We start from the raw sequence: 13440 nt of genomic DNA, 5'->3' as shown, positions 1-13440 counted from the left end.
GGGGGAGGCGTTTGGCTCGGTGAAGACGGGGAGTGAACGAGCAGAGAGGGTGAGGAAACCAGCGGATCTGGCCCTTTAAATCACCAATCCAGCGCATTCGGAGGTGAGTTTGTAGATATTCGGCTATTTTTTCTCCCTGTGTATAATAATTGTAAAGGTGTCGGTGCGCTTCTTCAGCCCCGGCTTCTCGTCAACCGAGGGCGGCTGCAGCAGAAAGGGGGCTTTCATCAGTGTCACGAATCCGGATTTCCCCAGCCCTTTGCCGGTAGAGAGGGTGGGGAGGACCGGGGACAGGGTCAGTGGAAGATTTCCTACAGCTCGCCTGGACTCTTGAGGACGCACAAGCCAGTGTATCCTAACCTCAGGATTTTTTTTTATTATTATTATTTTTTTTTTACTTGCTGAAATAGGCCGTATGCCGATCAATTTGCATAATAGCGGAACATAAAGGCATGCGCTCCCGTCTTCTGCCCATTGTCGCTGGATGGGTTTATATTGGCTTGCTGGAGCCTGCCTCTCTCAAAACATGTCACCACCCTGCTCCCACGGCTAACAGTCAGGGCCTATTTTCAGACCTGAAGCGGTCTAGTGTGGTCTTCACTTGGGGGAAAATATCCCTGTCTTTGATTATGTGCACAAGGTCCGCTTGTGCTTGCGCGCTTGTGCGTATGCGTGTGTATATATATATATAAATATATATGCGTATGTGTGTGGTGTGTGGTGTGTGAGGATAGCCATGGGAGAGAGAGGACATGCTGTTCTATCCATCAAAATGCCCGCATTGTGTTTTCACACGGCAGATCAGCAGGCAGGGGCCTATAGCGGAGGACATGGCTTCGTACTGTAGGCCCATCCGCGCTCAGGAGCCGCGAGGATCAATAAGGATTGATGCATTTTTGCGCGTCTTGTGAGAGCGGCGGTGGGATTGCTGGCCGTGCTGTGCCGTGTTGTACTGTGCTATGCTGTGCTGTGCTGTGCTGTGCTGGTCAGGGCCTGTCCAGCTCTGGTGATGAGTTTTAGTCCAGGCCATGACAAATGACCAGTGTGTACTGTACAGGTTCCGTGCGTCTTTTTTTGCATCGGCTTTCCATGAACATGTTTTCAGTTTGAAGGGTGGGGGGCGTATAGGAGAAGACAGATGTGACTACAGTGTGGCAGTAAATCCGTGTTTGTGATGGGTTTTTTGAGAGTACACTTTACCTCTGTGAGCTTGGAATGTAGCACAGCCAAAAGTTAGGAAAATCAACAGGCTGGATATAAATCCAACTGGGTTTACATTGGACAAAAAGTTTGTATTTGATTCCTTTTTTTTTTAGTGAAGTGCAGCATGTTCTACAAGAGGGATACTTTAACCCTTTCATGCATGGTTGTCACTACAGTGGACAGTTATTCTACAGCTGTAGCCTTGTATATTCATGGGTTTTGTTGTTTTAGTTCCATATCATCTAACACATTGGGCGCTCATGCATCATCCCATACACTGACATTCATACCATTACTGTAACTTTGCTGTTCTTGATAAACCTGATCTGTAGTAACATGGCAGAGTGTAAAATAATTGCTTGTTATTTTTTATTTGACTGTAATTAACAACAACAGCTTTTTTTTCATATTATCTCCATAAAGTGAGTAATGACTAATATTAGAGTATGTTAAAATGTGACAAAACAACAAATTAGTAGCATTAAAATGTTTTTCTTTCATACTTTTCACACATTATAACAGTAAATACATGGTTTTTTGCATCAAAAATTAAACGTATGGTGTCCAGCTGAGTGGACATTTTTGCAACTCCATGAAAAATAGGTTCATAAAAAATTTTTTCAATTGCATTGTTTTTTTAATGCCTAAAGAGGAATACAAACACTCAGGAAAAAAATCTTGATTAAGGATCTCATAATTCATCCACGAAAGGGTTAATAGTAGTTATAAGAGATGCTGTCATTTATGATGGAAGTAGATGGTCACAGCGTAACAGCACATTTTTCCAAAAGGTGCCCGGTTTTTGTTGTAAATTGCACTAAATTTGTGGAAGCCAGTTCTGTCCTTACACTTCAGTCTGTCAGTGTCAGTGATGCAATGAAACCTGACAGGAAAAGAGCATGAATGTGTGTCAGTGAGTACAGTTTACAGAATCTTTTAGCACAGCCACATTATGGCCCCTTGTTCACTATACATTCAGGCCCAAAGGTGGAAATAACCAATAGATTTTAGGGTTCACATGTTTTGAGGAGATAAAGGTGAATCTATGCAATGCACAGTAAGACAGTGGGTCAGAAACAGGCGTGGGGGACGTAAAGGAGGGGATAATTTGCGGCAACAGTCTATGCGAGGATTAGGATTTAGCTTTGGAGTTAGGATTAGGATTACAATTAGGGGTAAATTGGGGGACAATCAATGAAATGAAAGACAAAACAGTAGTAAATGTGTGTGAAGACAAAGGAAGATGTAATTTCTGCAGGTGTTAGGGTGGAAGTCTCTGGATTTGTTTATTTGTTTCTCTCTGTTGCTTGTTCTCTCTCACGCACAGTACATATGCAATCACACACACACACACACACACACACAAAAGCCCTAATTACAGACATGAATCTCTGAGCTACTCCACAGCAGGAGTAATTAAAGCAGGACTCTCCTCCCGGGAGAGAGGGCGACAGACAGAAACACAGAGTGAGGCACAGTCGTAAAACCATCATAGTACTGTGCTGCATGTGGCGTGTGTATAAAGTGTATGTGTGTAGAGTAAAAGCAGGAAACTGAAGGTTTTCAGGTGGTTTTGGGACACCGTGTGTATTACAGTAACATTAAAGTGTACTGTACTGGAACATCAATGCACCATCTAATGACAGTTTGGATATTATGTTCAGTTTGTGGAGAAAAGTGAACTTGTGACTGATATTTTTGTATAAATGAACAGCTTTGGCGCCGAAGCAACTCTTGTGATTACAAAATAAGGTTTTATTCATGACGTGTATAGACTTGTGCTTGTTGTAAATTTTTAAATGGTTGTTAGCATCCATCCAAATGAGAGATAGATCTATTAATCTGCAGAACTTGGCTCCTATAGTGGCTGATGGCTAATGTTAAGCCTCTATATTGGAATTACTGTCTGAAGGAAAACAAAAATCAGTCCCACTGCCATTTTTACAGCCAGTTTGATGTGTTTCACAGTTGTTGATTAAATACTTTGAACTTGATGTTGTGTAGTTTATGATGGAGTCAAGGCTAGTTAAGTGGAAGGAGGGTGTGGGCAGCAATATCAGATGATTAATCATCTATCAGCCTTTTCCTTTTCCAAATTATGGTTATTTTATTGGCCTTTACAATCTACACACTGTCAGTCAAGCTCTGATCCAAACTGCAAGTGATGGAAAAGTGATAGTCTTGTTGCTGTTTTCCTTATGTGCACAACTCTGTAACTGAACTGTGCACACACTAATCTATGAGACAAAACCTGAAACTATTGTAAAGTGCATGTGGTGTTAAAAATGTTAGATGATCAGGTTTTTCAATTGTATATTAATGTGTACAGCCACCTTACTTACATGAATGTATCTTTGTCTTCTTTTCTACAGTGTTAAACAAATGTGAGCTCAGCCACCGTCCAGCTCTGTCTGTTTTGACTTGGTAACCGTTCTTCAACCGCCCGCTGCAACACTCACATCCTGCATCCATTCACATCTGTGTTCAGAGAGAGTCCTATCTGCTCACCACCAGTCAGGTAATATATCAGTTCATCTGTGTGCTTGTATGTAAGTATGTGCAGCATGTTGTGCATGAAAAACACTGGTCTCCAAGTAAAATGCTTCCAGAATGAAAGTAGTTAAATTTTTACCAAATTTGAGTCACTAATAAAGAAAAATTAAGTCAAAAGTGGCTGTTGGTTGTAGTTTCTAAGATACAGTCTTGGGCCAAAATGTGAAATTCTGAGAATTAATGAGAGAATGTTTTTTTGTTTGTTTGTTTTTTTCAAAAGGAATGGTTGTTTCAGAGCTACAGATCTACCTCAAAACAGTGTCTGCACATTACAATACATCCACTTTTCAGGTTATTTCTAGTGGAACATTTATAAATTCATTGTATAAATGAACATAAACCAACATACATGTGTAGTAACACACCATCATATATACTGAAGACATGAGCTAACCAGCACTTTTGTCATTTGTTTTCTGATTCATCTTATTAAAGTATGTACGATTTAGCACATTTAATGTCTGAAGCAGATATTTTCTAAGAAATTGTAGAGCAGTGTAATTGAATGTATAGTGACACAGATATTGTTTAACCTTTTAAATTGTAGTCTCATTATAAACTGCCATGCTTTCTTCATTATTATTAATGCTGCACCACTCCATGGTGGCCTCAGGGTGGCGCTGTAATGCTGCAGCTGCTGCAGTGCTGTTTCCTGGGACCAAGATTCAGGCCACTGTACAGTCAGTGTAGATGGACAGTGGACCATTTATCCCAGCAAGTTTTCATTTTAGTGAGGAATAATTCCAATATGTGTTAAAACATTAACACATGTTAAAACACATTTACTATTCTGTATTATTATCACTTAAAACTTAAAACCTGCCACTACCATAAGATATAAAGTTCATACTTTATAGCAGTTTGAAAAATAAAATGAAACAAGGTAATATCATGTCCTCCCAGTTGCTTTCCTCTATATTTTAGCAGATTGCAGCTAAGTGTTTACATGAAGGCTTCAGAAAACAGGTCTAATACTCCATTAATTAGTGTTGTTGTCAAAACCATCTAAACAAGGACTGAGTCAAGACCAAGACTGAATCGGTCAGGTAGCAAAGGCTTAATGAGACCTAAGTTTGACAAATATCACTGGAATATACTATTATATGACCAGACCAGGCTCAAATTGTGAAAGATTTGTTCAGGAAGTACAAGACACTGCAGAGTGCAGACCTGAACCCCAATGGGAATCTGCAGGATCTGCTGGAGAAGACTTTAAACAGTGGTCCAACTGTCCTATCATGAAGACAAAATTGTTGCCAAAAAAAAAAAAATGCAAGTTTAGACTGAAATAAATATTGTGAGATATATTGTAACATTGCTTAAGCATTGTATGTCATAAATGTTGAGTGACATAATCTAAAACCACAAGATAAAAGCATTCCAATGAATTGACCAGGCAGTGCAAATTATTTGAAAGAATTCTGTTTAAGTGTAAAGTAACTGCATACACTTAATTCAATGCACAGGACATGATTTAAAATCCAAACATAGCCAAATAGTTTGTATGCACATTTGCACCGTCAGAATGTTTCATGTTTCAGTGTTCCTTTTCAGTACATTCCCTACTTTACTCTTCCTCTTCCTCCATATCCATCCACATCATGCATACCGGCATATTTGATCGGGTAATCCATCACTGTCAGTGTGGTAAATATGTTGTCTCTCTCTTCCTCTCTCTCTCTGTCAGTTTTCTCCGGTGTTGGTGTATTCTGATGGATCAGTATGTCTACCACTAATAATATCGCCCAGGCCAGGAAACTGGTGGAACAGCTGAGGATTGAGGCAGGGATCGAACGCATTAAGGTAGGATAACGGTCTTCTGACACATATGTGGGAGTATGTGTGTTATTATTCATGTTACCTTTTCATTCCTCTGTTTTTACCTCGTCTCTTGTGGCTGCTGTAATCCTTTTCCCTCTACTCTGTATCTTCTATGATCATCTTGTCTTTTCTACTTCATGTCCACTTTCTCTCCACATGCTGTCCCATCTGATTCCCTCTTCTGTTTCCTGTCTCTGCCTCCTGCCCTCTTTGATTCCCCTCCTCTCTCCTGTCAGGTGTCTAAAGCAGCGGCAGACCTGATGAGTTACTGTGAGCAGCACGCTCGTAGCGACCCTCTGCTGGTTGGGGTGCCCACTTCTGAAAACCCTTTCAAGGACAAGAAACCGTGCATCATCCTATAGCTCCGCTTCTCCTGCCCTCACACACACATAAACACGCATTCACTCATGCACACAGAGACACAACACACATGCAAATGTACACATTCAGCACCTACAGTGATCCTGAGCTCTCCCAAATTCTCTTTGAACCCACACTTGCAAATACATTTTACAGGGCCCTGCTCTTAACATTACGTATAGACACGTACATAGCAACACAAACACTCCCAAAATAGCCACTCTGGAAAAGCGCCATACTCTGGAGCCACAGCAAGGGGGCAGGTATCTTGTGCTCACGGTGGCTGAGATCAGTATATCACTGAGTATGAACCAAGGTGCTTTGGTGATATTCATATATGCTGGTAAATTAACTCCAAGTGTCAGCTAAACTTGAAAAGGGATTTGGATTTAAATCATCAGTCGGAAACTGGATTTTTTTCCTTTAAAATGAGGGGTTGGGTGAAGGGTGGACAGCTGTGCCAAAGGCAGGGAGTGGGAGGATACATGTGGGCATCAGAGTGGGCAGTAAGCGCTCCTGCCAACCAGGCCAAACACGAACTGGTGTCCTATTAGAAAATGCTCAATAAATGCTTCATCATACAGTATGTGGGAGTTAAAAATTGACTAGGTGCGACAGCTTTGTCCTCAAACCCTGCCTGTGCTAAACCATGGCGGGTTGAAGTCATTTTGGAGCAAGTGGCTAAAGCCTTTCGCCTTTCTTGGGCTATAGCATGTTCCCACCCAAACCTGTATCAGTAACAGCCCTCCTGCCTTCGGCCGTGGCCTCTCTGCCTGTGGCCTCACCGTGGCCGTCTTGCAGCCTTTGGCCAAATCTCCAGCTGTGCCAACCTGTACAGAAAGTCTCCTGTAGCTGCTGATCTGCAGTCACTGATTCTGTTTTCCACTGCAGTTCATGAGGCTGCTGTCGGTTGAAATCTGTGTCTGAGCTGACGTCAGATCTGCACCTACTGTATGAAAGGAACACACTTTACACAGAACTCAAGCTATTAACCCCGGACGTTTACTGCATTTTTCTTAAGAGATACTTGTTTGTGAATTAAATGTACGTTTTGATATTTTGTTTAATTATTACTTAACAAATAGATGATACTGTACATTTTTTTGGGATTGTTTTGCAGTATTTTTGACATAGTAGGTGTTGCCCCTGGTGGATCAGGTTTCTTTTTCCTGTCTGACATTAAATGCTAGTTTTAATGAAACAACAGGAGATCTGATTTTAATCCAGGGGTAACACCTAATCTAAAACCTGCTAGGATCTTAAACAAAGGTTTCTACTGTATATCAAACCTCCCTGTGCTTTACCCTGAGAGAGGGCGAGGTTACAGACTGAACGACCGCGAAAAATCAGTCTGTGAGACTGGAGGAGAAAAGTTTGAAGAGCAAAAATGAAGCTATCTCAAAAGACAAAATTAAGTTGTTCTTTCTTCACTTTTTCCACATGTTCAATTGGTTCAAGTAGCAGAATTGTTGTAACTTTACCACATTGGATAGTCTGCAAAGATGGAGGTGCCTAAGCTTTGTTTTGTTGCGGTTTTAAATGATTAATCTTGGGTTTTAAACAAATTGGGAATAACTGTGAAATTTCCAGTTTCCCCAGTCAAGCATCTCACATTAATGTGAGCTCAGAGGGGAATGGAAACAATAAGAGTCAAGTTTGCCCCTAAAAAGAAAAAGAATATAGCCTTTTGGTTTCTTGTTTTGTATGCCACCTCTCCTCCACAGCGCTCCTCCTCTCTGAAAAACCAAACTTGATTGTAAAAACTGAAGATTTAAAGAGAAAAAAAAAATGAAGATAAGACAAACAAATTACTTGTATAAACTTTCTTTGAGACGTGCAGAAGTGATAAGTTGAGAGTAGCTGTTTTGGGTTTTACTTTGAGTTTCTTCTTTCTATGGAGTCCATGGAACCTGGTCAGTTGAGTATTACCCTGTACAGTGTTTGTAAGATACAAAAATCTAAACACGGAGTCCCCTCTGTGGATGTTCAATGATTTTTTTAGTACTACCTTCTGTTCTGTCAGTCAGGTTTCTGTCTGTCTTCACCTCTTCTTTTTTGCCTGTTCATGCTTTTCGAGGCTTGCGATAGCAGAGGTTGGTTTTACCCACGGATACAGACACAACACCTGATGAGGATGTTTTTAAAATAATGTAGGATAGAAACACAAGTCCTGTTAGGGTTAGGATTATATCCTGTTAGAGGATGAATCAACATCGGACCTCATTCCAGTGGTGAGAACCAACCTCTCATGTGTCCTAACACCAGGAACAGCCACCAGTGTTTCTTCTTTCTCATGTGTTGGTTTTGGTCAGACGAGTAGGACAACACTTACATAACACACATTCACATACACTCCTCTGCAGTTGCTTTTTAAAGAAGCTGTAAAGCATAGCATTGACAGTGTTTTCTGTCAGGTGATTGGTGAAATATGAGTGCTTTTCGTTGTCTTTTATATATTTTAGCTTTTACTTCCCTGAGGCTTTTGTGAGGAATAAAAAAAACACAGTGACAGAGCAGGGTTGGACCACAGCCGCTGATGGACCAACTGTTAAAAGACTTGATCCCACTGCTTTTCTGCTCTTGATTCACCAGGTCACTATGACCCACACTGAGCTGTTTGGAGTTAGGAGTCTTTACAAAGGTGTTGAGAGGCAAGCTGTTTCTATTATGATGGACTAACACCTCCTGAATACAAGAGTTTGCACAAATCAGTGGGTTAAGGCTGTATTTGGATAGTCCACCTACAGAGAGTTTGCAGAGTGAAACACTTCAGCAGCTCGTTAGTTCAGATTCAACAACACTTTGCCTGTGGATGAAGCTTCACATGCACGCTATAGATTGACTTTCTCTCTGCTTCATGCATGAATTATGAGAAAAAAAAATTACCATATTATTGTAATTTACTGAGTTTTACAGAACTCTACTTTGGATGACATTAAATATAGGCTGTTGACAGGTTACACACACTCTGCAAACTCTCTGTGGGTGGAATATCCAAATAGATGACAAAAGACACACAGGTCACTACAAAAATATCCAAAAATGTGATTAAATGTTGTATTTAGTCCTCCTTTAGGTTTTGTTTTCACCCAGATTCATGGAAGATAAACAAGTAATTGTCATATAATAGTCTTTTCACTATTATGTGCAAGATTTAGGACCTAGAGTATGTAATTCCATCAATGGGTTATCATGTTCATAATTATGATTTCAGCCGTGTATAATCATGTGAAAATAAGAACTGCTGTGTGCTCTGTATCTTAGAATGAGCTGGTGATATCTACAGAAAGAGCAGGTTGCTGCTGTGTTGCATTGTTGTGTTTCTACCAGAAATAGAAAGAAAAAAGTACATTGTACCTAAAATCGCCTAGATTTTGATAATTGCATTGATGGTCAGTTACAGTTTTACTTATTTATTAATTTTGTTATTTATTATGTTAACATCTAGATGTTAAGTTCAGTTATGTAGTTTCTTATGAAATCACTTTTCCACGGTATCCATTTTTTCCATGATCGCAGTGATATAAAGTGATCAATATTTTTTTTCTAGTAAGAACTGTTGTTGTCATATCAGTCTTTTAAAATCCAATATTGGTTGACCCCTAGTTTCTACAGAAGCTTCTAGTTTCTGTTTCTTCGGTTTTGTAGTAGGTGGCTGTCACCTACTATGTTTGCGTGTGGGCCAGAGTCAATACCCCCTTAAATAAAAATGTCAGAACAGACAAAACAAACACTGGCTTTAATGACGGATCTCTGTTTTTTGCAGCCATTGTAGATGAGGTTGAGGGGCTGCACAGTTGTAGTCTGTAACTTCACCATCTGATGTCCCTAAATATCTCACACTGAACCTTTAACTTTTTTTCCCTGTAGGTGATTCTGAAACAAAGCCTCAGTTCATCTCTCATGGCTTTTTACAGAGAGTGAACGGAGGCCATTCCCAAAGGACAGCGAGAGCCTGACTGTTACAGAGACGCTGAGGGTGTTTGTGTTTGCATCAGTGTGGTGTGTGTTAGCTGAAAGCATTTGGGAGCTGAAAAGGATGATTTGGCAGAAGTAGGCAGAGAACAGAAAAAAGGAGGTGTATGCGTGAGTGTGTGTGATTTATGCACATGATGTGTGCATACATGAGTGTGTGTTTTAGAAGAGAGCGAGAAAGACACTGTGTGTTCAAGAACACAAAGTGCCCCCAGTGTCATGCAGAGTGTCAAACCGTAATGCTTTGTTACTGCAGCTCTGCACAATCCAGGTCAGGGTTGGCTTGACCGGAGGAGAGGTCATGTGACAGGGTGAGTGTAAGTGAGAACAGCATGTGTGGCCTCTGTTTGTGCAGTCAGAGGCTCGCCAGTTTCTGCAGCAGAGCGAAGGAGTAAAATTGTTCACTTTGAGAGTAGGATGTTCTTTTGGCTAATAATAACCAAATAATTTGTGCAAAGCTGACTAATTCACAGATGTTCTCTTTGTGTTCCGCAGCCTGTTGCAGCTACATTATATTACCTGCTGTTTGTTGATGCTTGTTGATGCCTTAGACTTTAAAGGTCCAGAGTGTGAGACCTTTGGGAAGATCTAGTTGCAGAAAAAGAATATACATTTCAACATAAGTTCATTAGTGTATAGTCTCTCAAAAATCAGTCCAACATGTTGCACCACCTTGTTTCTACAGTAACTTGGAATGTCTTCTTTGGCGTCCAGTGCATTACTGTCGCTTACTAGGTTTGAGTGTAGACAAGGGCTTTAACTAAAAAGTCCAGAAGGGATAAAAACAAATATTAGCAACAAAAGACATCTACATTTTTGCAGCCACCATAAAAGAGGAAGCCAAAAGAATTCAGTCTGTTGCAACTTCACCACTAGGCCACTAAATATTACATGTTGAACCTTTAACTTCAAATCAAAATAAATGCAAATTAAAGATACTGAAAAATCAGTTTATATACACAGAAAGCATAACAAAAGTAATCACAATGTGATTTTTTTGTACATATCATTCAGCCCTAATCTTTGTTACATGAACGATTTATATAAAAATGATTTTAACATATTAAGGCTTTTATCAACAGTGTTACTCAACCAGAAACAACAGCCAGCTGATATAACAAAACAAACCACACTCTGACATTTAGATGTGGCTTTACCCTCAACTTGAACTACTGTCATGTTGAGGAAATACCTGATATATTATTGTTGTTCCAGGAAGGAAAACCAGTTTCTTATAAATGTCTTTGCGAGGTACAGCTTCTGTCTGAGAATCGCAACTGCAGACACTTTACACACAAAGCAGAACATATCTGCTTACGCACACATTTATGCACAAACACTCATACCTTGATCACGTCTGACTAATTGTACTTTTTTTATCGTCATTTCAATCATTCCATATCTGGTTGGGCTCACAATCAGACAGAGCTGACTGAAATCCTCTGAGGTGTTTTACTGATTCGTTGGTCATTGCCTTATAGTGGCATTTATCATGTTTATGCTGGTGTGGAGGTTGTCAGATCTACAGAGGGAACAGTCTTAAAGTACAACACAAGGCCGGAGATGGATGGAAATCCACTGATGTTGTGACAAATGTAAAATGAGCCTGGTTGAATTCACCTCTGCTGAGGCTCCTCACTTTTGGACTTTGATATCGATAGCTCATGGAATCGGCTTGGAGCCTTTCCAGAGACTCATCTTTTGTGTTCTGATCTCCTGTGTATGCATACAGTATCTTTTTTGCCTTGATTGATTATGAAGAAAATATATCTATTTTTTGTAACTGTTCTCTGATGTGCCATAACTCATGTTTTCTTGCACACTGTTAATATTTTGTGGATATTGCTGTTAAAAAAAAAGATGCTATTGAGAAGTAGATAACATTAATAAAAAGATGATATAATGACATTCCTCTTGTGTTTTTTTTTCTTCATTTAATTGCAGTTTGTTTTATTTTTTGTGTAGTTTATTGTCATATTATTTATAGTTAACAAAAACTCAGACTAAATCTGACAGTGGAAAAAATAATTGTCTACAATACTCACTGTTCAACCATCATTTCATTTCAGAATATATTGAAATAAAGGCCTCATTTACAATGGAAGTGATAAAACAGAGATTTTTGAATTTATGACAGGTTTCACAATTCTCTTTTTGCAAAACTCATATTTTTCTAAGTTACTGATTTGTGTATTATGTACAAAAGTAGATATACAGTGTACCACCTGCAGGGATGGTAGCTTTATTAAAATACCAACAGCTTACATCCTTTAACTCTTATATTATGTTCACAGTAAAATGTTCCAAAGTATACATTTGTATTAAATATAGGGTTATAGTCTGAATCATGGTCCTGGCTTTTCATTAGAACACCCAAACATCTGCCTTTTTAGATCATTTCCATGTTTTGGGTTTCTGGGAGGTTTGGGTGCAGGATAGAGGTCCCATCTCCCAAAAATGTGCTTTTATTTGACCGTAAATAGTATGCATTTTATCAAAAATTGTGGCCAGTATCATTGTAATACTTATATCTTCAGAGAGAATTCTCAGTGTGTACTTTTTCTTCATTGCTGTTGGGATGGAGTGAGGGGAAATTACACAAAGTTGAAACTATTTTAGATACTTGAACAATTCAGGATTTAAGTCTCAGAGGTCTTTACCTTTAGAACCATACACTACAACTAAAGTATAGAAATTAACTTTAAAGTTTTAATACTAACTTAAGTGACTCGAATCTAAAGCTTTTTCTGCTTGTGTTTCAGGATATATATAAATCATTTAATTATGATAATCCAAAGTAACTTTTAGACTTTACAAATAAATAAATGCAAAATATGACAATAAATGCAAATACAATAAAAGCAGTTAATAAGAATAATAGGAGATTATGAGATTAATAAAGAATGAGACCAGAATGATTTCAGTGCAAACTGAAAAGTTATCACATTGACCAAGTAAAAAATGTGTACATATGGGTTTATTCTCCTGACCATGGTGCTGATGAAGGTCTGGAGTTGGTCCCTGAGCACCTTCAGCGGCAGCTCACTGCTCCTAATGTGTGCTAATGCTAATGCTAATGCTAGGTGCTGTGTGGGTATTAGGATGGCTAAAATGCAGAGAGCAAATTTCCCTTTATTTATTTATTTATTTTTTTTTTTTTTTTTTTTACTTAGCAGGTACTGGCTTAACAAGTAGCACAAGGCAGTGTTTCAAAAAGCTGTTTTATCAAACTCTTTTCTAACTCTGGGAACCACCGTTTGTAATATGTTCTATGAAAATCTTTTTGGTTTTCACACATGTACGTACACAGATAAAGTGGAAGGAGCCCAGATAGAGAGTCACAGACAAACAGCAACCAATGGGAGAGTCTGCAAACAAAAGCTTAGCAACACCAGAGAGAGTACAGTCAAGAATATGATCCCTACAGCCAGTAAGAAAACATATAGTGCAATGGTACAGGTGCATTCATAAAGAACAGATCACTGTGATCCAATTAAAGTAAGAAAGCTATTAAGTTAGATATTTCTT

The 13440-nt window shown here is 39.2% G+C and overlaps 1 protein-coding gene across 3 annotated transcripts; it reads left to right on the top strand.

Moving 5' to 3' along the window:
- LOC115413818 (guanine nucleotide-binding protein G(I)/G(S)/G(O) subunit gamma-7) lies at positions 1–11820 on the top strand. Of its 3 annotated transcripts, none has more exons than XM_030126925.1 (4): positions 1–103; positions 3576–3721; positions 5444–5559; positions 5814–11820. In XM_030126925.1, exons 3-4 carry the CDS (start codon positions 5479–5481, stop codon positions 5937–5939), a joined length of 207 nt encoding a protein of 68 aa, XP_029982785.1. In that variant the 5' UTR covers positions 1–103; positions 3576–3721; positions 5444–5478; the 3' UTR covers positions 5940–11820. The 3 variants fall into 3 exon arrangements, with proteins under 3 accessions (XP_029982785.1, XP_029982786.1, XP_029982787.1); XM_030126926.1 differs by lacking the exon at positions 1–103 and adding an exon at positions 129–295; XM_030126927.1 differs by lacking the exon at positions 1–103 and adding an exon at positions 1959–2108.
- Positions 11821–13440: the final 1620 nt, after the last annotated feature.

This window comes from Sphaeramia orbicularis, chromosome 22 (assembly GCF_902148855.1).
Source record: "Sphaeramia orbicularis chromosome 22, fSphaOr1.1, whole genome shotgun sequence".
NCBI lineage: Eukaryota > Metazoa > Chordata > Actinopteri > Kurtiformes > Apogonidae > Sphaeramia > Sphaeramia orbicularis.
The sequence above is the reverse complement of the archived record's forward strand: the minus strand, read 5'-3'. Positions and strand labels throughout refer to the sequence as shown.